We start from the raw sequence: 25,238 nt of genomic DNA on the forward strand, positions 1-25,238 counted from the left end.
CCTAAGTAAAGCACCACAGCTGGGACAGATGGCGCGCCCGTGTGTTGTTCTCGTTAAGCTGAGTTTAGACCAGCAAGTTATTGCTGCAAGTTTTGAGACGCAACTATAGGTAAGAGTGAGTGGCAAATATCTGCATCTCTTTCTAGCATATACTTCTGTCTCAAAACTTGCAGCAGCGCCGCAGAGATGGGCAAATCGTAATCGATTCCGGATTACACGATTACTTGATTTTACTTTGTAATCCACTACTGGGTGTCAGATTACTTGTAATGTAATCAAGTGAAACGGTAAATTACCATTACATATAAAGGAATCACTAATCATCTATACAATAATTACTATTACCAATAATTCGGAATCATAGTCGATTCAAAATAACTGAAATTATTGACTTGATTACTTTCAGATTACAAATATGTAGTACCTCAGATTGCTGACTGTCACTTTGACACAAAAGTCATCATGGGTGTCGTAAAATAGGTTTTAGGGGGTGCTGATTCCAAAATTAATGACCAATTTGGAATCTGACATTGCTGACTGTCACTTTGACACAAAAGTCGTCATGGGTGTCGTAAAATAGGTTTTAGGGGTGCTGATTCCAAAATGAATGACCAATGTGGAATCTGACATTGCTGACTGTCACTTTGACACAAAAGTCGTCATGGGTGTCGTAAAATAGGTTTTAGGGAGTGCTGATTCCAAAATTAATGAACAATGTGGAATCTGACATTGCTGACTGTCACTTTGACACAAAAGTCGTCATGGGTGTCGTAAAATAGGTTTTAGGGGTGCTGATTCCAAAATTAATGACCAATTTGGAATCTGACATTGCTGACTGTCACTTTGACACAAAAGTCGTCATGGGTGTCGTAAAATAGGTTTTAAGGAGTGCTGATTCCAAAATTAATGAACAATGTGGAATCTGACATTGCTGACTGTCACTTTGACACAAAAGTCGTCATGGGTGTCGTAAAATAGGTTTTAGGGGTGCTGATTACAAAATTAATGACCAATGTGGAATCTGACATTGCTGACTGTCACTTTGACACAAAAGTCGTCATGGGTGTCGTAAAATAGGTTTTAGGGAGTGCTGATTCCAAAATTAATGAACAATGTGGAATCTGATATTGCTGACTGTCACTTTGACACAAAAGTCGTCATGGGTGTCGTAAAATAGGTTTTAGGGGTGCTGATTCCAAAATTAATAACCAATTTGGAATCTGACATTGCTGACTGTCACTTTGACACAAAAGTCGTCACGGGTGTCGTAAAATGGGTTTTAGAGGGTGCTGATTCCAAAATTAATGAACAATGTGGAATCTGACATTGCTGACTGTCACTTTGACACAAAAGTCATCATGGGTGTCGTAAAATAGGTTTTAGGGGGTGCTGATTCCAAAATTAATGACCAATGTGGAATCTGACATTGCTGACTGTCATTTTGACACAAAAGTCGGTATGGTTGTAGCGTGTGGCCTGAGTAAAGCACCACAGCTGCGAATATTAGGGTTCTAAGATTAGTAAATGGCACTAGCACTTTAATAAAATTAACGCGTGTCTCGCAAACGGTCTAGGATACAAAATGACGACTTTTATATAGGTATAAGTTAGGTTCGTTAGGTATCTTCAAACGGCCGAAGGCTCCTATTCTGTGCAGTTTCTGTAATAAGCGGGGCTCCGTCGATATCGCTTTCTGTCTCTGGGCCTTAGTAATGCTACGGGAAAATTTTGCAACTTTGCACCACTCTAACTCCTAAATTAGTAGGTTTTAAAAAAACTTTCATTTATAAAAGATGCTTATTTTAATGCATTCTTTCTAATAAGAACAAAACACTATGCTAGAAAGAGTGCAGAGGAAGTTCTGTAGGCACATTTACAAACGACTGTACGGATATTACCCATATATGTATCCATCTCTATTCGTAACAGGAATGGTTGGTCTTCAAACTCTAGAAACCAGACGGAAACTGCTGCATATTATGCATTACCGCCAACTGTTTCACCATAGAGTAGATGACGCATCCGTGCTTGAGAGAATGGGGCTGCAAGTGCCAAGAGCGAATGTGGTGGTTGGCATGCCGGGCGCGGTGCCGGCGCGGCGGCGGCGGCGCCTGTTCGCGGCGGCCGGCGCACCGCTCGAGCCCGAGCTGCTCTTAACCGCATCATGTTGGAGACAGACTATATTGACATATTTGCTGATAGTGTTGGTGTGTTTTACAGAAAACTCTTAAGGTTCATAGACTCTACACTCCTTAGGTGATTAATGTAATAACCATAGTTTAACTTTTAAGTGTGTTTGCTTTTATTTATGTCAATTTAACATGTACATAATTATATTACCACATAAGTGCTTTGGTGAAATACTGTTAACTTTTGTGTATTTTTAATAAATAAATAAAAAAACGTGAAAAAAGTCCCAGAATCGGGCCCCTTTTGCTATACTCTGACCGCCCCTGTCTATACTACTGTAATGTTTGACGTTATCACGTTAAACTACCGTCCGTAAACCGACTTTACAGACAACCAATTTTTTTATATAGCAAGTTTATCGTTCGTATTAATTTTTAATTTGCCGCTTTTATTACTGACGTGTAAGTTGCGTGCAAGGCATGTTAACCAAAAAGTAAGTTGTCACTATAAAAAAGGCGCGAAATTCAAATTTCTATGGGACAATTTAACACCTTAATTTTTAAAATTTGCTTTACATGGGTAGTAATAATTGTTCTGGGATTTTCTTTTTTGGACGTAAGGGACCATAAGACGCATGTCTTGCGGCGCGCAACGGACGTCTCCGCCACACCGCCTGAATGTAATTCAAAACCATAGATTTAGAATTATTAAACTAGATTGTGGGATCACATTCTTTGCCATACTAAATTGAACCTCATCACTGAGACCGAAAGGTGATCGTATCAGACTAGTGAAAACGGTCCACATGAGAGGGCATTGTTTGGGCTGGTGTCCCTCTCGCACGTGTGGCCAGTGTTAATGAGGTTACCATAGTAGTAGTATTTTTATCTGTATATTACCTGACTTTATAACTTCTTATATTATTTTAGTGTCATATTCAAACTAGGGTTTCAATATATTTCAAAGAATTGGGAAATAATTAAAATGTAATTATTTTGATGCCAATAAATCAAAGATTTGTATAATTAAAAAATATGTTCAAATGGGTATTAGTAGATTTGGTAGTAACTTGTCTTAACACTTTCGCTACCAAGAACCCGACTGTCGGGTACACCGCTCGTAGAAGCGTAGCCGATTACATGGGTTTCCCCGTATGTAGCGAAAATGTCGTAGCGCCGCGTAGAGCCCGGTTTCGAAAGTGTTAAACCATAACTTTGAAAACTGACTGGTATCCCCAATGTATGACAGTGATGACGTCACTAAATAATGTTGACATTGTCAGTAAGTACGAGAGGGACACCAGCCCAAACAATGACCTCTCATGTGGACACACTTTTTGACCTAACTACTCATTCTGGTTTAACTGTAATTCTGTGTTCAAAACGCGCCGCGCCGCCTGAAGCTAGGAACACACTACGCGGACGTCCGTCGTAAATCGACCGCGGACGGGAATCTGGACAATGGAAATACACATAACCGTGCAAACTATCGGTCGACGGACGCGGACGTGGCCTTGAGCGCACGGACGTCCGATCGAAATCTGGCTCTCTGGATGTTTTGTTCCGTGCACACTGATAGGTCGCGGTCGCGGTCGTTTTACGACGGACGTCCGCGTAGTATGTTCCTAGCTTGAGGCGCGTCTTAAGCTAGGAACACACTACGCGGACGTCCGTCGTAAATCGGACCGCGGACGGGAATCTGGACAATGGAAATACACATAACCGTGCAAACTATCGGTCGACGGACGCGGACGTGGCCTTGAGCGCACGGACGTCCGATTGAAATCTGGCTCTCTGGATGTTTTGTTCCGTGCACACTGATAGGTCGCGGTCGCGGTCGTTTTACGACGGACGTCCGCGTAGTATGTTCCTAGCTTTACGTCCTTCCTATACAAAATGTACTGAGGAGACGTTTTTTGAATTACATTCAGGCGGCGTGGCGGAGACGTCCGTTGCGCGCCGCGAGACGCCTAAGTGGGGACGCTGCCTAAGGAACCATCCACACTCATAAGGCGCATGTCTCGGGGCGCGCAACGGACGTTTTTTGAATTACATTCAGGCGGCTTGGCGGAGACGTCCGTTGCGCGCCCCGAGACACGCGGAACGCTGCCTAAGGGTATGCGCCCACGGGTGACAAAGTTTTGTCTCTCACATCACATCCAGTCTATGAGTGAGAAAAAAATATTTCCGCTCTCACTTACATAAATAAATCCAAGGTCGCGCTAGTGTGTGGTCGTTTGTTATCTGTTATCTACTTACTATAATAAGGTGGCTATAGATTTGTAAATAATTCAATTGTTTTCCAATGCTTGTTGAATTTAAGTGTTATGGGAAAGATAAATGTGTTTTGAAATGTGTAACTGTTCTTTGCAAGTGAATAAATTACCTACATTCTGATTTTGATTTTTATGTTCATGATATTGATGATGATAATCGCTATCATGTGATTAATAAGGAATATAGATTACAGTCTTAATTTCTTTATTAAATAAATAATTTTCTTAATAATAAATGCTTTAATCATACGAAAACTTTATGACTGTTCTACATGTACATAGATTTTATTTTAAAAACCTTATAAATTTAAACAGATTCAGTGTTTATCCAAAAATAGCATGGAAGGTAGTTCCCTTGAAGCCCACGTTGCCTGTCGGTTCATCTTGGAATGTGATGTACATCCTGAAATGAAAACAACGGAGTATTAGAGTGTTATGAAATAGGTCATCATAGTCTGTATCTTTAGGTTTTTAAATACAAGGTTTTTCTGAAATAAAGCATTTTTTTTTTATACATGTAAACAAAATCTACCCTAATTTGGCTCCTTATGTGGGTAAATGAAAACATTACACAACCAAATAAGAAGGTTAAATACAGGTCGCTCAGTGACAGACCCCCTTAGTTTTGTATCGGGATGGTTACTATAAATGTTGTAATCTTGTTTGTTCATGTTTTTTTAATACCTAAAAGTACAGACTGTAAATATACATATTTTTGGCATGTTGGCTTGTAAAGATGTTTGTAAACTCAACAGTACACTGGTTATATCTCAATTAGTAGGTACTGTAGCAGTGACTAAGCACCTCAAATGGGAACTGTTTCTAAAGGTTGTTTAAATAATATAATAGCATGTTGTTAATGTGCTATAAAGTTCCATTGTTTCTTTCTGTCAGTAATTTAATAATATTCCATATTCAATTAATTCATAATGGGATGTAGTTACGCAATAACGTTCCAATCCACATGAAATTGTCATTAAGTTTTAGACCTTGTATGAAAAACAAAAGTCTTTCATTTCAATGACAATTTCAGATGGATTGGAACGTTATTGCGTTTGTTAACATAAACAGCTCAGCTTTTATGATCTAAATTGTAATCAAGATTAAATATGCATTAGACATTCACAATAATAGACAATTATTGACTTGCTATAATAGGTTCTCATGATTACATTTAGTATTTCATAGGTAAGTATTATTTATTTATTTTTAAGAAGCCAAACTAGAAACTAGGTAGTTTAAATCAGATCCTGATCATCTAAGTCCACGAAGAAGACATTCTGATTTCTTAATATGTACATATATTATAATTTATACGCTTACCGGTCTGAAGGCACCCCTAACTCTTTCTCTACAAGTTCAAAAAGAACTTTGGCATGTTTCTTGTTTTGTTCCACACCCAGGGCTCCAATAGACATCACATTTCCAATAGCGCAAGGTGCAGTGGATCCGCTGAAGCTCATCATCACATCCGGATGCACGGACACTACGCAGTACTACAAATATAATAAAAAAAAATAGTGATAATAACTGATGGCAATTTAGGTATTTTAGAAGCTTCTTGTGTAGTTTTATTGTAAACATCATTTAAAAACAAACTGTTTACCTGTTCCGGTTTTCCAAGAGCTTTAGCAAGTATTGGAACTGCTTTGGAAACAAAATCCTTTGGGATTTGGTCCCGCGGGACGTTTGTCTCGATCCTGAAATGCGGCATGATCAGAACTAGTGTCCGCTCACAGTAGAAGTTGTATAAATACTGCTGCTATTTTTATTTTACTTTAACACAGTAGTAACACGAAACTCTGAAAATACTGCAGTGGAACGGAAACCGGCAGCAAGTAGTGAAACTACTGAAACTTGAGAAACTAACTTCAGACAATGTCAAACAAATGTCACTATTGTCACTATAGATTCTGTGTTTAAATCTATTGGCCCCTGTACACACATGGCCAACGGTTCCACCAGCCCTTTGTGAAACCCCTTGGCCAAGATAAGAGCCGCTGTTTACACATTGGCGAACCAATCACTTGGCATTGGCTCTTCATGAAAGATGGACGTGTAATGAAAAAATCTAGGAAATTCTTGGTCATAGACGTTGTCAGAAAAAAAATATTAAAAATTAATAACCCCGTAGTAAAATTAAATTATTTGCAATATTAACAATTTTTTGAATATTCTGATAAGAACATTTATCTTTTTTAGGAAATACATTAAACATTTGCAAGGTTATTTTATTTCCTAAAATCTACACTATTATTGGCATAGATAAACTTATTATTTTCGTAAATATATCACTACTGTCCTCTCTGACGGCTGACGACCAACTGAATGAAGCGCCAACGTGTAAACGCAGTTGGCCATTGGCGCCAAGATCCTTTGATGTGTGGACAAAAAACCGACACGAATCGGTTGGCCGGCAAGCGCAAGCGCCAACTGCCAACTTACGGCCAAGTAGCCCTCTACACACATGGCCAAGGGGGTTGGTGGAACTGTTGGCCATGTGTGTACAGCGGCCATATAACTTAAACAGCGCACCATATTCATAAATTTTATTGTCTATGGTACGTGTTGACATTTCGTATTTGTCAAGAGTGTCAAGATAAATAGCACCTTGCATTAGCTCGGAAATTCTTTATTGTAAATAAATTGATATTCTAGTTACGCCGTTACTATCACTACTAATAAACAATTAGCCGATACAGTAAAATTTTGATTTAGACCAACACAGAAAAAAGTAATCATGGAGGATCGCACTGGGGAGGAGACCCCAATGTCTCAGAGGCTCACAAACGAGGATTTCAGAAAACTCCTCATGACGCCCAGGGCTACGCCTGCATCTGGTGCCCATCCCGCTGGCTCGGTGCGCGAGGCCATGGCCAATGCTGGGTAATTTTTTTCTTATTAACTTTAAAAATATCAGTATAGATATTTAATGTATGTGCTAATAAACTTTTTTTACTCTTTTAGTTCCATGCCACCACCAACAGAAAATAAAAGTGAGCTTCGTCGCAAGAAAAAGTCATATTATGCTGCTCTAAAGAAACAGGAAGACAATAAGCTGGCAGAGTTAGCGGAGAAGTACAGAGACCGAGCTAGGGAGAGGAGAGATGGGTCCAATGATGTTGGGCCTACAGACCCTACCAGCAACACTAGCAGTGCTTATAGGTAAACAGAGAGCAAAGTTTTTTTTTGAGTGGCAAATGGTCCACAACAATGTTATAGATGTAATGTAAAAAGTGTTTCATTCATATTTTTCCGGAAATGTTCATTTTTAACCCCCGACACAAAAACGACGGGGTGTTATAAGTTTGACCTGTCTGTCTGTCTGTTTGTCTGTCTGTGGCATCGTAGCTCCCGAATGGATGAACCGATTTCGATTTAGTTTTTTTTATTTGAAAGCTGTGTTAGTCGGGAGTGTTCTTAGCCATGTTTCATGAAAATCGGTCCACTATGTCACGGTCGGGGGTTTTTCAAAATTTTAATTTTGTGGTTAGGTTATTGTCATGCTAGTTCAGTCAATGTCAGTACATGATGTACTGAGACTGACTGAAATAGCATGACACGTTTGTATATCCTCTTCAAATCTTTTCGCACTACATCTATACTTAAGATTTATGTATGTTAGCAACATTTTTACAGCCTATATGTTGCTGTAGGCCACCCTAAGGAATTTAAGCATTAAGAGAAAGGAAGGAAAATTTTGCAAACATCTCTTTGGCCTTTGTGGCACAGTCGGCAGAAATTATTGGACCAGTGTGCATTCAAGCAGGTCCAAGTTCGTCTGTCGCACGTCCTGTCCTCCTAGTTACATAACACATTGTTACTCAATAACCTAACCACAAAACTTAACATTTTGAAAAACCCCCCAACCGCAACATAGTGGACCGATTTTCATGAAACTTGGAACTTGGCTAAGAACATTCCCAACTGGCTCAACTGAAATCAGTTCATCCGTTCGGGAGCTATGATGCCACAGATAGACACACACACAGACAAACAGACAGACAGACACGTCAAACTTATAACACCCCATTGTTTTTGCGTCAGGGGTTAAAAACCGAATTAAACGATTTTTAACTGTTTCATTGTCACTAAGATGTCTGACAACTGGATTTGATGTGATTTTATATTTTTAGAGCTGTGGCACCAGATGTTAAATCAGGAATGGATGCCAAAGAAAGGAGGAGACAACTTATTCAGGTATGTTTATTTTCTACACAGCAGTATCAACTGATGATTGTGATGTTAATGCTATCTGTTTCAGACTTAGCCTTAGCCTGGCAAGACTACTAATTCTAATATGTAGTAGACTACTAATTCTAGTATTTTACTAGTTTTTGCCCGTGACTTTCTTAGAAAGTAGCCTATGTCACTTTCCATCCCTTCAACTATCTCCACCTAAAAAATCACGTCAATTTGTAGCTCCGTTTTGCGTGAAAGACAGACAAACAGATACACACTCTTTCCCATTTCTAATATTAGTATGGATAATTTGTAACAATAAACTGAAACAAACTTTTATTTCAGGAATCCAAATATCTTGGTGGTGACATGGAACATACTCACTTGGTGAAAGGTCTTGATTATGCTCTATTGCAAAAGGTAAGATAAGAACAATTAATATACTTATTACTAGAGATGGGCCGAATACGAATATTCGGCCGAACTTTCGGTTCAGCTCTTACCGAACCGAACATTCGGCCGAATATTCGGTTACGGAATATTTAGAAAGCGGATGTTAAGATTAAAACTGTCAAATGATTGATAATGTTTATATGTATATGTTACTAGAACTACATATGTTCTTACGATTTAGTGGATTTAACTAAATCTTAGTTAAAACAACTCTGAACTCTTCTCAACTCTTAAACTACGGTTTTTTCAACTTTGTATTTATATTTTGACGCATAGTTAATTATCTGTTTTTAGTAGTTCCTTAGAAAGCTACTAAAATAGGAGCTTATCTTCGAATGGAATACGTAAGATATTCATTAGTTATGTACTTTGTTTATTCGGCAAATATTCGGCAATGCAACCGAATTATTCGGCCGAATACGAACATTGAAAAACTTGCCGGATATGCCGAATACCGAATATTTACCGAATATTCGGCCCATCTCTACTTATTACATTTTAAATGTTTAATGCGGTTAATATCCAAGAGTATATATATACACGTAGCTAACCTTTCAAGACCCATACTCCAAAAATCAAAATGCAATTTTTAATTATGCCGAAATAAATTAAGATGTCTTTTAATGGAAGCGCTGGTGGCCTAGCGGCAAGAGCGTGCGACTTTCGATCCGGATGTTCGAACCCCGGCTTGTACCAATGAGTTTTTCGGAACATATGTGCGAAATGTCATTTGATATTTGCCAGTCGCTTTTCGGTAAAGGAAAACATCGTGAGGAAACCGGACTAATTCCAATAAGGCCTAGTTACCCTTCGGGTTGGAAGGTCAGATGGCAGTCGCTTTCGTAAAACTAGTGCCTACGCCAAATCTTGGAATTAGTTGTCAGAGCGGACCCCAGGCTCCCATGAGCCGTGGCAAATGCCGGGATAACGCAAGGAGGATGATGATGAAATTAAGTTGTCTTTTTCAAGTCGGCTACCATGGCAGCCAGGGAGGCTTTATCGCTTAACCTCTTGTTTATTGTATGTGATTATTGTTCTGTTCTGTAGAACTAATCGAGGTTCAGTTTGTTTACTTTTAATTAATTTATTTACTTTGACAAAACCTATAAAGAGTACAGCCGGCGAATTATGCTTCCAATTTTATCACTTATCCACGTGGATAAAGTGTCCGTCACGCTTTGGCAAGTATGTCAGTGTGAGAGTGACAGATATCTTCCTCCTAAGCCTCCCGCTTTATCGCTTAACCTCTTGTTTATTGTATGTGATTATTGTTCTGTTCTGTAGAACTAATCGAGGTTCAGTTTGTTTACTTTTAATTAATTTATTTACTTTGACAAAACCTATAAAGAGTACAGCCGGCGAATTATGCTTCCAATTTTATCACTTATCCACGTGGATAAAGTGTCCGTCACGCTTTGGCAAGTATGTCAGTGTGAGAGTGACAGATATCTTCCCTCCTAAGCCTCCCGCTTTATCGCTTAACCTCTTGTTTATTGTATGTGATTATTGTTCTGTTCTGTAGAACTAATCGAGGTTCATTTTGTTTACTTTTAATTAATTTATTTACTTTGACAAAACCTATAAAGAGTACAGCCGGCGAATTATGCTTCCAATTTTATCACTTATCCACGTGGATAAAGTGTCTGTCACGTTTTGGCAAGTATGTCAGTGTGAGAGTGACAGATATCTTATCTACGTGGATTAGTGATAAAATTGGAAGTACGATACGCCGGCTGGGATAATGTAGATATATTATGCTTAAGTATTCCCGGGGGTCAGATTGTTTGCATAGAATGAACATTATGCAGGTACAAGGTCCCAAGATTTTTAACAAACTTCCCAAAGACATAACCTGTATAGAATCTTCGAACCAATTCACACGAGCGTTAAAAAAATGGCTTATCGCCCACGCTTTTTATGACATGAATGAATTCTACATCTTTTAAATTATTTAATTAACATTCACAAAACATTGTATCCATTTTATTCTAATATTATATAATGCTCAATGGTCCTTAATGTAATTTAAAAATGTATTACCATATTTAGACAAATCAAACTACGAATACTAATATAATAATTTTAATTTTAATATACCATATGTAACAATATTATAAATAAATGAGTATGAGTATTAATTTTAATAAAATGATTTGTTAGGTGCGTTCGGAGATCCAAACGCGTGAACAAGAACAGGAGGCGGAGATGGAGCGGCTTGTATCAGCGCCTCCCGTGGAGGCTGTCAAAGAAAAGAAGGAGGTTGTTCCGGTGAGTTTATAGGTTTTCATAAAATATTTCTGACTGTGCTTTACTCAAAAACCATGGATTAATAACATTGTACAAAAAAAAGGCTGTTTAAGGCACTGGTCCCACAGCGAGCTAGTAAGCTATGAGCTATCGGCTATAAAAACGAACAAAAGATAATCACTCCCGTGCAAATAAAAGAGACACGACGATGTTTATAGTTACTCGCCCAGCGGTGAGCTATTAAAATCGCAGTGTCTCTTTTATTTGCACGGGGGTGCGTATCTTTTGTTCGTTTTTATAGCCGATAGCTCATAGCTTACTAGCTCGCGGTGGGACCAGTGCCTAAATATCTGACACACATAATCATAAATCATAATCATAAATCGTTTATTTGCCAAAAAATATCTATATAGGTACATTTCCAAGCAGAACTTAACATAATTACATTTTTGCCATTAAGGTTATATCCGTCGGCCCCAAACTAGGCGCAGCCTGTATCTCGGGAACCGAAAAAATAGATTTAACTGTGGGACTTTGTCTAAACGGAATATGTTGGCCGTTTTGTTTTTTGAAAAATATTTTTACAAAGGTAATACAAATTACATTAAATTCTAGAAAAGTGCATGCACAGAGACAATAAAAAAAAAAAAAGCTATTTAAACTAAGTAAACAGGGCAGACATGCATATGTAGAAGTGACATTTAATGAGTGTGCGCGTGTGTGTGTGTGTGTGTGTGTGTGTGTGTGTGTGTGTGTGTGTGTGTGTGTGTGTGTGTGTGTGAGTATACGCAACTAAGTATGAATTATTTCTTCTGTTTGATCGTAGGACTGAGAAAGAAGCCATTTTTTAGTTTTTGATTTTAAGATAGAACAAGAGAAGTCATCAAAGTTACATATCTTGGAGACCCTGTTGTAGACTGTAGGGTGTAGAAAGAATGGAAAGCGTTTGGCGAACGCAGTATGGGCTCTAGGACAAGAAATAGTAAGGTGATTAATACGCTTCAGACGTCGCCTGATGTGGTCAACAGAAGATACAGCAATTCTATGAGATTCTGTAACAGCTTTTACTATGAAAAGTTGACGAACTCTAAGAACTGATGTTTCTCTGTACAACTCGTCGGTGGGATAACGAAAAGGTTTCCTCAACATTACCTTCAGTACGGCTCGCTGCGCCCGTTCTAATTCTATCATTACGCTTTTGGCGGCGCCACCCCAGGCTGCAATACAGTACTGAATAATAGATTGGCAGAGTGCAAAATATACTAATTTTAATACAACTTGGGACCCTCCGCCTCTTAGAAGTTTCATGATATAAATAATTTTTCTAACCCTGCCTGACAATATTTTAATGTGTGATCTAAAGGACAGTTTTTGGTCAATTGCCACTCCGAGATACGTGACCGTTTCCACACGGTCAATGGAGTCGCGTGAACCGAAACTGGAAGACAAAGCCAAAGTATTACAAGAGTGAGGCGCAGATGAAAAGGTTTTATGAAAAGTTAAAAATTTAGTTTTTTTAGTATTCAGAGTAAGTAAATTTCTATCTAACCAGTCAGCTACACGCGACATGCCAGTCTCTGCCAACGACTTTACCTCAGGCCACGACCGACCACTGAAGAGGACCACAGTGTCATCAGCGTAACATATCATCTCAGTGTTCTGCATCTGGATTGATAGAATGTCATTCATATATATAAGAAAGAGCGTTGGCCCCAGGATGCTGCCCTGTGGGACACCGAATTTGATAGGCAAATCGCTACTTACGGTATCGCCGACTCTGACATGCTGCGCACGATTTGTGAGATAGCTTTCGAACCATCCCAGCGCCGAACCTCTTATGCCAGTGTATTCAAGTTTTTTGAGAAGAATCGGCGCTGAGACAGTATCGAAGGCTTTTGCCAGATCAAGAAAAACTCCGATACAGTGTTTTCCCCGATCAAGCTGTTTAGCGATTAGGTCTGACAGTAGTACGACGGCATTCTCAGTGGATCTACCCTTTCTAAAACCAAACTGTCTGTCAGATAAAAGTTTATATTTTTCTAAGAAACTTGTAAGGCGTTTGTTTACAACTTTTTCTAATAATTTGGAAAAAATGCAAAGAAGGGATATCGGGCGGTAGTGGTCGGGATTATTTTTCTGACCAGATTTAAATATTGGTGACACCACGGACCTCTTCCACGCCTCGGGGAATAATCCTGAACGCAGACTTAAATTGAAAATATGTGCGAGCGGTACACAAATAAATTCCCTGATACCTTTTATTAGAGCAGGCCTGTATCCGTCTGGCCCAGGCGCACTCTCGTTTTTTAAGTTTTTTATAAAACAACTTACTTCATGAGGATCCGTTGGGGCAAGAAAGAAAGATGTAGTGGGGACTCTGCCTTGTAAACAAGAAGACGCGAGACTCTGTTGAGTAGTATTGAGCCTCTTCATGATTTGACCAGCTAAATTTTCGCCTATAGATGCAAAATGGCTATTACAAAAATTCAGAGATTCCTGAGTAGTTGTGGAAATTTTTGTTAGTTCACCGGCATCGGAGTTGCTATTTGGATATTCACAAATTCTCTTTATTGATTTCCAGAGCTTTTTCGGGTTGTTGCTATTGCGGGTAAGGTCTGCGTTGTCATATTGATTTTTAATATTACGTAGTAATTGTCCGTAAAAATTCCTGTAACGAATATATTTAGCTTTCAGAATTTCGTTATCGGGATTTCTTCTTACCTGTAAGTGGAGGCTATCACGATGTCTCATACATCTTATTAAGCCAGGCGTCATCCACGGCTTTAGGTTGAACCTTCTGCGGCTAAGTTTGACTATGCTAGTGTGTTTGTCTACTGCGCTAGAAATAATATTATTGAAGGCTGAAACAGCAGTGTTAACATCTTCGCAGCTTGTTACAGGCTCCCAGTCAGTATCACGTAGCTCAGCTGATATTTCTTGGATGTTGGTCCGGCAAGCGTTACGGTCGCGACCGCAACCAGTGATGGCACGAGATACATTCACTATAGTTAAGTCGTGATCAGTTATCGCACTTTTGCATACCATACCCGCAGCACTGTGATCGGTTTTTATGAAGATGTGATCCAGGCACGCTCTTCCTCTTGTAGGCGCCGTTATCGCAGGTAGCAAACCATGAGAGGCCATCAGGGCAAGGTAGTCACCTGTTATGGAACTCTGACTCTCAGAGAGCAAATCAATATTTATGTCTCCTGCAACAATTATGGAGGAGCTGTTACTTACGCTCTTTAATGCTGAATCCAGGGAACGATTGAATGCCTCAAAATCAGTTAAAGACGGCGAGCGATATATTCCTAGAACAGAGATGTTCTGAACCCGGACTAGTAAGAAGTCAGCCCCCGACACAGTTGGTTCCTCAACAACGGCGCACAGAGAGTTACTTACATAAATGGTTACACCACAGCTTTTATTCAAATGATTAGTAGTATGGAATGAATTGTAACCTGGAAGTTGACCAACAATCGAGTTATCCTGAAGCCAGCACTCCGTTAAAATAATCATATCAAAAATCGTATTAAAACGTTTAAGTGCGACAGCAAAATCATTAAAGTTATGTTGAATACTTCTTATGTTAAAACAAAGTAATTTAAAATGACCATTTGTTAGTACCTGGGAACATGATTCAATACTGTTGAATGAGTGACATTTAATGGTAAATGAATTATCTAAATGTGACCCTAAATCATCGTTGAATGTGAATACCGAAATTAATTAAATAAAGCACAATGCAGTTGTCAATGTCACTCAATAAACAAAACGTGAGGTACTCTTGAGAGAAGAAATGAACTCGTCCGCCAGGCATCATTATCGCCAACAAAAGTTCCAGGGGATTAAAGTATGCGTATACATATGAGGTGTATTTGTGTATATGTGTAGATATAATGATGTGGAATGAGTGCGTGTGTAGATATATATAAATATATCTATATCTAAACAATATTTTATAGATAATTTGTGCAGTTTCCGGAAGGGTTGGCTGAAGGCTCTGCCAGCGGGGGCAGACCAATACGAGCATCCAGGTCTGTTTGGCACTTGATTGCAGAAGCATGAACACCTTCCTTTTCTCTGACGAAAATTTTGCCATTTTTGATCCAGCAGAATTTAAAATCATAATGTTTAGCTCGCAGGCGGGCCTCACGAAATAACTGGCGGTTCTTTTTTGTGAGATGCTCGTTAAAGAAACATGGCTCTAGAGATAAGATTTCGTCAGATAGTTTTACTTTTTGTGCGATGTTATAAACCTGTTGACGGTTGGTGTCAGTGACTGCATGTTCAGAGTCAACTTTAAAGCCTCCGCCACACATAAAGGCGTTTTGATAGCGTAGCGTTAGCGGAGCGCAATGATAGCGGTGCGCCGGAGGAACGCTGGCGTTCCACTCGCAATCCGCGCGCATTACACTCGCACTCCGCGCTCGTTAGTTCCCGCCGGCGTCCGCTGGGCGCAACGCCAGCGTTCGTCCGGCGCACTGCTATCATTGCGCTCCGCTAACGCTCCGCCTACACCTACACTCTCAAAACGCGTATGTGTGTCCGAGCTTTAAACTTTTGAAGTTTTGTTGAAAGTTTCAGATTTACAAACTTTAAAACCTATTTTAACAATCTATCTTGTTCTTGAGAGAATGTGAGTTTTCCACAAACAAATATTAATTTAATTTAATTTATTTAATTAATTCAGACATCAAATGGTCCAAGAAATGTGTTAGTTAAGTCGCTTATTACCTCAGTCAGTAATAATAATATTGTAATGTTGCTGTAAATTTATTTCAGCTGGAACTTTATTTAGCAACACAATTGTTTATTTAAATCTATATTTTTCAGCAAGAAGAAGAAATTCAATTCAAAACACAAATGGGGAAAAATATTTACAACATGGTCATGGATCAGAAGTAAGGAATATTTTTTTATTGCGACAATCTTTTTAACACTTTCGCTACCAAGAACCCGACTGTCGGGCACACCGCTCGTAGAAGCGTAGCCGATTACATGGGTTTCCCCGTATGTAGCGAAAATGTCGTAGCGCCGCGTAGAGCCCGGTTTCGAAAGTGTTAAACTACCTGCTAGAAATAATCCTGCTGAGTAAATACTCATTAAAATTGACTCAAAATTCCGAAGGTTTTAGGCGCTTATTTTGCAAAAAATTAACGCTCATAAAGACAATGTGAGAAGTTGTAAGCCAGTTTTGTTAAAATATACTCCACTGAATTGATGGATATATAAAAGTAAATTAACCGTCCTAGACAGTCCTTTCTTTTAGTGGGTGCAAAGACCTATATAACTTTGTATAGACAGATAAAGTCTAAGAAAAAAACGTACCCCAAAACCACAGAAAAAGGTACGGTGAGCTAGATGGCGATACACCTTTGGGGTACGCTCGGCTAGATGGCGCTAATATTAATATTTGACATTTTAAAACATATCAAGCTAAGAATATGGGCCAAATAGTCAAAACTGAGGTTCAAAAGTTTTAAGCCTGTGTCGAGAGATGGCAGTCTATGGACTGTGATTACACATTTTACTTTGACAGTAACTCTCTTTAATAATCGATCCTCTTTGGTGGGTGGGATGGTCCTTGTGCGCTATCAGCGTCGACTCAGGACAGTTATGAGTTTCAATTGTTTCACATGCTCGCCGCATGCCCTGCCCCGCATAACGCCCAATATGAGCGAGCGAGCCTTACACTTAGACATTCTTGAATACGAATCGTGTGTGTTTATTTTAGGAACAAGAAAGTGACCCGCAATGAGCTGTTCGCTCCGGGCCGCATGGCGTATGTGGTCGAACTCGACGAGGAAGGAACTATAGGTATGTGTCACTGTGTTCGTCTTTTACATATCTAAAATATAATACAATGTGTTTGCACATTTATAATGGAGATTTAAACCACGTAGTACGATGAATTTTACTCAACAACCACGGCACTGAGATCTTAACTAGAAGGGGCCCTAAGCGTCTCACGAGCGTCGGCGTCGGGCCAACTGTATGGAAAAAGAAGCCGCGGAGTCAGGCTTTGCCATACGGTTGGCCGGACGCCGACGCTCGCGACACGCTTAGGGAGAGGGGACCCTCAGCCTTACGCGGCCAACGTCCGTGCTCGTGCCCACATATTTGCCTCACCCGAGCCTATTCACTCGGCAAGATGGCGGCCCTCAGCTGTTAAAAATAGTTTCACATTTTTATTCTCGTGACCCAGCTCTAATCACGCACGATTCATATATATCATTAAAGTTAAACGTCTAGACAGCGACATCCCTACCACGCTGACGCGCAGTAAAGCCGACGTGCCTGAGCCAGACGAACGCAGCTCCGCCGCCAGCGCTAACGACGTTGTGCTAGAGAAGCTCACTCAGATATTCAGCTACCTCCGCCACGGCCGGCACAGGAAACTTAAGAAGACTAAGGTCAGTTCATGTAGACATACTGTACAGACAGCGACATCCCTACCACGCTGACGCGCAGTAAAGCCGACGTGCCCGAGCCAGACGAACGCAGCTTCGCCGCCAGCGCTAACGACGTTGTGCTAGAGAAGCTCACTCAGATATTCAGCTACCTCCGCCACGGCCGGCACAGGAAACTTAAGAAGACTAAGGTCAGTTCAATGATGTTGTGCTAGAAAAGCCATCTTTTTCGGCTACATATGCCAAACTTCGGTCGCAGAGGGATCGTATATGGAGTTTAAGGTCAATCAATTGTCACTTCAGCTAGTGCGTTTTCACATTATCCGATCCGATATCGGATGTCGGACCGATATCCCATACATTACAGGCGCCAACTTGCATTTTTTATTATCCGATATCGGATCGCATAGTGTGAAAACTGACTTAGACTCCTAAAAGTTTAATATTTTATTTGTTTAAAATTATCCACTCTTTTAGATACACGCAAGAAATTAATATTAAAATACGTTTTATTTTTACAGGATAAGAACGCCGAGAAAGGTCGCAACGACGACTCAATATACGGCGATATAGGCGACTATGTCGCTGGCGAGCGGCGCGAGCGAGAGAGGCGCGACGAGCGGCCAAGGACGGGCTACTTCGACAAACCCGTCGAACAGGATAAGGAGGAAGGTGAGAGGTCTTTGATGAACTATGGTTGCTTGAAGGACTGTTATGATAAATAATGAAATGAGAATCCACAGAATATCTCCACTAAAGTCGCCGTCAGCAGAATTTGCGAACAATGTAAACAAACCTTGTATTCAAAATGCCTTTAATTTCCATTCTGACTAATCGAATACTAGCTTAAAAATGTATTATTCAGTTAATTCATATCACATCATGATCCTAGACCATTTAAACAACATAATAGTGTTGGAATATGGATATTGCAACCATTCAGTTTGTTTACATTGTTCGCAATTTCTATTGATGGTGACTTTAAAACAAAAATTAAGTTTCACGACAAACAGTTAATATGATTATTGTTCTTTTTATCCGGATTCAGAGATATGAATTTTTTTTTAATATCAAATAAACACTATCATATAAATTATAAACTGATTCGATGCCTGCCTTGGGCAACTGGACGACTTGTTCGCTTTTCCTATTATACATAAGTATTTCATTTATTTTATGAAAACTTTATTGCACAAAAAAAATGTATAAAAGGCGATCTTAATTGCCTGGTAGGCATTCTCTACCTGTCAACCTTTGGACAAAGCAGAAAAGACGCGTTTGAAAACGTCGTCGAGATGAAATTGCAAATTCATTATACGCGGTATAATCCGTTTCCATAGTTTTATTTCAAAGACAGAAAAGATTTTATTCCAAATCTAAAGATTTTGTTTTGACAGTTTTTCAAATTATCAATTTCTTGTAAGTACCAACAGCTGTTTACACAGATAATACAACAAACATAAAAAACAAAGAGCCAATTACAAGAACTCACAGATTATAAGAGTATCATATATTATAAGTATTATAACAGTATCATATGAGATTATAAGAGTATCATATGAGATCATTACGTACATTTTGAACTAATCCACTTACTAACTACACTAATTTTTAGGTCCCGGTCCCCTGCCGCGTCGCACCGGCGGTGCCAACCCCGAAGAGCGCGACAAGCGCTCCGCGGCCCTACTGTCCCGGCTGGCTGCGGAGCCCGAGGGCTACGCCGAGTGCTACCCGGGCCTTCGCGAGATGGATGACGCTATCGATGACTCTGATGATGAAGTTGACTATACCAAGATGGATGCTGGCAACAAAAAGGGGCCTATTGGTGAGTATACCAAAATACATCATACTTTAAGTCCAAACGCTCAGCGGCCCTACTCTCCCGCCTTGCAGCGGAGCCCGAGGGCTACGCCGAGTGCTACCCGGGCCTTCGCGAGATGGATGACGCTATAGACGACTCTGATGATGAAGTTGACTATACCAAGATGGATGCTGGCAACAAAAAGGGGCCTATTGGTGAGTATACCAAAATACGTTATACTTTAGGTCCAAACGCTCAGCGGCCCTACTCTCCCGCCTTGTAGCGGAGCCCGAGGGCTACGCCGAGTGCTACCCGGGCCTTCGCGAGATGGATGACGCTATAGACGACTCTGATGATGAAGTGGACTATATCAAGATGGATGCTGGCAACAAGAAAGGGCCTATTGGTGAGTATACCAAAATACGTTATTCTTTAGGTCCAAACGCTCAGCGGCCCTACTCTCCCGCCTTGTAGCGGAGCCCGAGGGCTACGCCGAGTGCTACCCGGACCTTCGCGAGATGGATGACGCTATAGACGACTCTGATGATGAAGTGGACTATACCAAGATGGATGCTGGCAACAAAAAAGGGCCTATTGGTGAGTATACCAAAATACGTTATACTTTAGGTCCAAACGCTCAGCGGCCCTACTCTCCCGCCTTGCAGCGGAGCCCGAGGGCTACGCTGAGTGCTACCCGGGCCTTCGCGAGATGGATGACGCTATAGACGACTCTGATGATGAAGTGGACTATACCAAGATGGATGCTGGCAACAAAAAGGGCCTATTGGTGAGTACATATACCAAAATACTATAAAGATGATAACTTTAATGCGAAATTAGGTATTATTGATTAATTACGTCACACCAAAATTGATTTTGTGGACCCCACTTTCCTCATGTCACACTTTTTCTTAGGAAAAAATATTTTTTTTAATATGTGCTGTCATGACTCGCCTGGTAGGTTTTGGCATCAAAATGACTTACACCATGTGCGATTATATAGATATATCGCGATTGGCGAGATGTTTCGAATAATATGGAGACGCGTCATCATTTATCAGGCATGAGTCCAGGCGGCTAGTTTCCGTGCACGAAATAGTGAGTACATCTGTTTTTTTTTTTGTTTTATACCACGGCGGTGGCAAACATGTATAGGTACGGTCTGCCTGATGGAAAGCGGTCATTGTAACCTATGGACGCCTGCAACTCAAGGGAGTGTCACATGCGCGTTGCTGACCCATTAGAAACTTGTACACTCCTGTTTTGAAGAACCCCATACCGTTCATCGGAAATAACTCGGCAGGGAGCTCCACAGCCGGAGCGTCCGCGGGAGGAAATTCCTCTGAAACCGCACGGTGCGAGACCATTTAGGTTGCAAGGTGTGTGGATGAGCGCCCTGTCGATGGCGAGCGGTGCAATGATGAAAAGTGAACGTTGGCAGCATGTCGCAGATCTGATTACTTTACAGTTACCGCCTGTCAAAAACGCGACCAGTATTTATTCTGTATATCGTCACTACTTTTAAAAAAACTTGTATTTTCGTTTGTCAATGAAAAGAAAATGGTAGTAAGTATATATGGAATGCATATAGACTTACTGCGTTTTAACTTTGAGGAACAGCATGAGATACGAGATTTTTTAAAAGTAGTGACGATATTTAACCACATATATGTATGTCATGATTAATGTTGCAATTACCTTCATTTGTCAGGCCGATGGGACTTCGATACTCAAGAAGAGTACTCCGCCTACATGAGTAGCAAGGAAGCGCTACCTAAGGCTGCCTTCCAGTACGGCGTGAAGACACAAGATGGACGCAAGACAAGGAAGACCAAGGATAAGAGCGAGAAGGCAGAATTAGACAGAGAGTGGCAACAGGTTAGTATTCTCACAGTATAATAAAAAGTACTATCGTACAGTATGGTCACTCCCGCTCCCCGCTGAAAGTGCCGCCCACCCGCTCTCGGTTACCTCACAGTTACCGCCTGTCAACAACGCGACCAGTCGACCTGTCATCTCACACAAGCTTGGTACGCGTTCACCTAAATGAGCTTAGAATGTGTGCTAGGAACGCGCCTCTTTCATATATTTGATCGCCATCAGTGTCCGAGGTGTGCCCTAAATCATAAAGATAAATAACAAATAGCTTACTAACTTACCCTCCTATTCATACAAACTTAGGGCCCAGTTTTATTTAAAAAATATATTTGTTTTATCCCTTTCTCAGAGACTTTAAACTCAACATGACAGAACAGAATGCTGTATTTAACAAGCTATGATTAACTAGTTCAGGTTTCTAAAGCGCTTCTAACGTATACATAATGACATTATTCTTTATTAAAGAAGTGTCAATGATTCAAAGTTGTATCACATACTCTAGGTTCATAGCGCCGCCAATTAAACGTTTTATTCAATTTTAACATCCTTTTAGGCATAAATATGTAATACCATAGTTCATAAGTATAGATATAAGACATTGTAATGCCCTCACAGGGTAACATGTACTATCTCTAATATATTAGGTATACTCAACACCATGTATCTTGATGCATCACTGTACTATTAGGGAACTTGACTGTAATTAAAATATTTTATACCATGCACGAAATAAAGCATCAGATATAAGAAAAACATGGACAGACGTTATTTTTAAATTCAGTTTCTGTTTAATAAGTCAGGTAGAAATATATAAAGTAACTGAGTTGACCGTGACGTCACTCAATTCAATTTCATATAAATTCCATATTAGCAAGTCGTTCAAATTCGTTTTGACAGTTCTTAAAAACAAGTTGATTTGACTAGGAGGCAAGTAGCCTATAAAGACAATAAACAAAATTGTTCCTAAATGTGAGAATGAATTATGAATCATACTCTAATTAGATAAGTTATTTGGACTTGTTCTGAACTTGAATGAATTGATTGGCAAAAAGCCCGCGTTTCAACTAATCATTTTCAATAATACATATCGAGTTTAGATCGTGAAATAGAAACAGGAAAAGGGTATTTAAGTACTTAGGTTAAAACTTTACTTAAGTTAAGTGTCTTAAGCTGAGTTTAGACCAGCCAGTTATTGCTGCAAGTTTCGAGACACAACTACAGGTAAGAGCGTGTGGCAAGTATCTGCATCTCTTTCTTGCATATACTTCTGTCTCAAAACTTGCAGCAATAGTTTGCTCGTCTAAACTCAGCTTTAGGTTAAAAAATACAATAGCTTCACTTCTTCTGTTGTTCATAAACAGCATGCAAGACAAACAGAACTAAACTGATGTATTATATAAAAGTTTTAAAAATCATTCATTCATTGAAAGTTCAATATCTTTAATTGTACCACCAACATCCATACTTAATATTATAAATGGGAAAGTGTGTGTGTCTGTTTGTTAGTCCGTCTTTCACGGCAAAACGGAGCGATGAATTGAAGTGATTTTTTTAAGTGGAGATAGTTGAAGGGATGGAGAGTGACATAGGCTACTTTTGTCTCTTTCTGACCCCCCGCTTCCCTAAAATGGGGGATGGAAGTTTGTATGGAGCATTCCGAAATTTTCGAATATTACGCGAGCGAAGCCGCGGGCAAAAGCTAGTAAAATATACAAGACTTATCTCTTTAAGGGATCTTTTCCAGCAAACCTTTGAGCAACTGACACATAGAGAAGACGTCGTATTTTAATTATTATTTTTCTAAATTTATTCCTCCTTTTCAGATTCAAAATATAATTCAAAAACGAAAGGCGCCCGCGACAGGCGACGAGCCAGGCTACAAGACGCCGAAATACTAGCTAAGGTTACTGGTTTTACTTCTTACTGTAGTTGGGAATTATACGGATATAAGTATTTGGTTTATTTACCAAATTAGTGGAGACTTTGTGTGGCAAATTATGCTTATGGATTTATGACTGTAATCCAATCCGTTTAAAGTTTGAATTTTGAAGATAACTAAGAAACATACAGGGTGTAATCGTTAAATGTAGCCAGACGATTATTCGGTAAATATAACAGATATTTAAAAAGTTTATACGTACAACAAGTATATGGCGTAATGATTACCCCTGTATATGAGTAAAACATCTTCTAATAGTGTAACGATGCCTTATATGAGTTATATGTTTCCATTTTTAAGTAGGACATGTTATGAATTAATCAAATAATAATACGGATATTATATTTTAAAACAAGAATAGCACTGTTAAAAACGTTCAAGTACCTTATAATATTACATGACCATATGACATCCACTAGAGAACCATCAACTTGAATCATACGATTTTTTTTAACTCGAGTATCAAAAAACTAAAGTAGACAATATTACATTTAACTATTTGGGACGTTCAGCAGTTCAATGAAAAAGGAATCCTTGTGCTTCATTTGCAATTAAGATGAATTTCCTAGAATTTCATATTAAGACGTTATTGCAGGACAATTATTTAGTTATTTTTAAGTGTAACGTGTTACATGATACTAAGAATGGTAGCTTGAAGACTCAATAAGGCTCTGGCAATTAGGACCATACAATTATGGATCGTCTTGGTTTAAGTTTACATATCGTCACTATTTAAAAAAAAATCTCGTATCTCATGCTTCTCCTCAAAGTTAAAACGCAGTAAGTATATATGCATTCCATACATACTTAGTATACTTACTACAATTTTCTTTTCATTGACAGACGAAGATACAAGTTTTTTTAAAAGTAGTGACGATATGTTGTTGCTGTTAGCAACTTGTATGAAAATCGTTACTTTTACTTGGAACTTGAACTAAACGCCTTATTGTGCGCGAAGTGTATAATATTAATATATAAAATAGGGACGCAATGAGATAACACTCATGTTACGGACTTTATCAGAACAACATATCGTCACTACTTTGAAAAAAACTTGTATCTTCTTCTGTCAATGAAAAGAAAATGTAATAAGTATGTATGCAATGCATATAGACTTACTGCGTTTTAACTTTGAGGAGCAGTGTGAGATACGAGATTTTTTCAAAGTAGTGACGATATGCAGCGTTTCGTGTTTAAAGGGTTCACTGCAATAGTTGTGAATTTCTGTTCAAATTTCAGAGGAAAATGTCCTTAGTGCAGTTGAAGCATAAAGGACCCTTTTGTGTGGAATGCCACAAATTTCTGTTGGCAATGATTTATATAATTACATAATTTATGTATCTCTTCCATTACGTTCTTTATGTTTCATATTGTATTATACCATAATGAATTATACATACGTACAGTCAACCAATTGGAACCCTAGGCCACTGTAGAACTATGTCATAGTGACATTATAAATCAGATTGTAAGAAATCACTTACTGCTTGTTATTTTGACATGGTTGTAGAATGACCTAGGGTTCATCAATCAGTTGATTGTACAGTAAACGGCGATAAAGAATGCAAATCGGTCTTTGGAAAGAGACAATTAACATCACATAAGCAAGAACGAGACAACGCTCTACTAAGACGAAAAACCGATGTGCAATAATTATCGCTGGGTACTGTATACATATTGAGTGTACATTCTTGAAGATATTTCTTAAAAAAACACCAGTGGCCCATTTCTTAACACTTTCGCTACCAAGAACCCGACTGTCGGGCACACCGCTCGTAGAAGCGTAGCCGATTACATGGGTTTCCCCGTATGTAGCGAAAATGTCGTAGCGCCGCGTAGAGCCCGGTTTCGAAAGTGTTAAAGCTGAAAGTTACATGTTACAATTGGAAGTCGCTTTTCAGCTTGTCACAGGACAGCGAC

General features: G+C 39.4%; 2 protein-coding genes across 2 annotated transcripts; one reads left to right on the forward strand and one right to left on the reverse strand.

The window, feature by feature from the left end:
* Nucleotides 1-4,593: 4,593 nt before the first annotated feature.
* Nucleotides 4,594-6,261, reverse strand: LOC125236641 (macrophage migration inhibitory factor-like). Its single transcript, XM_048143520.1, has 3 exons — nucleotides 6,012-6,261; nucleotides 5,729-5,901; nucleotides 4,594-4,808 (listed from the first exon to the last, which is right to left on the reverse strand). Exons 1-3 carry the CDS (start codon nucleotides 6,117-6,119, stop codon nucleotides 4,730-4,732), a joined length of 360 nt encoding a protein of 119 aa, XP_047999477.1. The 5' UTR covers nucleotides 6,120-6,261; the 3' UTR covers nucleotides 4,594-4,729.
* A 711-nt stretch (nucleotides 6,262-6,972) lies between these two features.
* LOC125236469 (protein Red) lies at nucleotides 6,973-24,103 on the forward strand. Its single transcript, XM_048143284.1, has 13 exons — nucleotides 6,973-7,042; nucleotides 7,124-7,291; nucleotides 7,373-7,570; nucleotides 8,542-8,605; nucleotides 8,933-9,007; nucleotides 11,201-11,308; nucleotides 16,124-16,191; nucleotides 17,025-17,107; nucleotides 17,543-17,703; nucleotides 18,222-18,372; nucleotides 19,316-19,525; nucleotides 21,213-21,379; nucleotides 23,203-24,103. The coding sequence occupies exons 2-13, from the start codon at nucleotides 7,146-7,148 to the stop codon at nucleotides 23,275-23,277; spliced, it is 1,506 nt and encodes a 501-aa protein (XP_047999241.1). The 5' UTR covers nucleotides 6,973-7,042; nucleotides 7,124-7,145; the 3' UTR covers nucleotides 23,278-24,103.
* The last annotated feature ends 1,135 nt before the right edge of the window (nucleotides 24,104-25,238 follow it).

This window comes from Leguminivora glycinivorella, chromosome 19, assembly GCF_023078275.1.
Source record: "Leguminivora glycinivorella isolate SPB_JAAS2020 chromosome 19, LegGlyc_1.1, whole genome shotgun sequence".
NCBI lineage: Eukaryota > Metazoa > Arthropoda > Insecta > Lepidoptera > Tortricidae > Leguminivora > Leguminivora glycinivorella.

Bases quoted from the DNA above. Each gene is read 5' to 3' on its own strand.
- LOC125236641 (XM_048143520.1), bottom strand. From the start codon at position 6,119: ATGCCGCATTTCAGGATCGAGACAAACGTCCCGCGGGACCAAATCCCA. The intron at 5,902-6,011 runs GTAAACAGTTTG...TTATATTTGTAG, and splicing joins CTCTTGGAAAACCGGAACAG to TACTGCGTAGTGTCCGTGCA. The intron at 4,809-5,728 runs GTAAGCGTATAA...TTTTCATTTCAG, and splicing joins TTAGGGGTGCCTTCAGACCG to GATGTACATCACATTCCAAG.
- LOC125236469 (XM_048143284.1), top strand. From the start codon at position 7,146: ATGGAGGATCGCACTGGGGAGGAGACCCCAATGTCTCAGAGGCTCACA. The intron at 7,292-7,372 runs GTAATTTTTTTC...TTACTCTTTTAG, and splicing joins GAGGCCATGGCCAATGCTGG to TTCCATGCCACCACCAACAG. The intron at 21,380-23,202 runs GTTAGTATTCTC...CCTCCTTTTCAG, and splicing joins TAGACAGAGAGTGGCAACAG to ATTCAAAATATAATTCAAAA.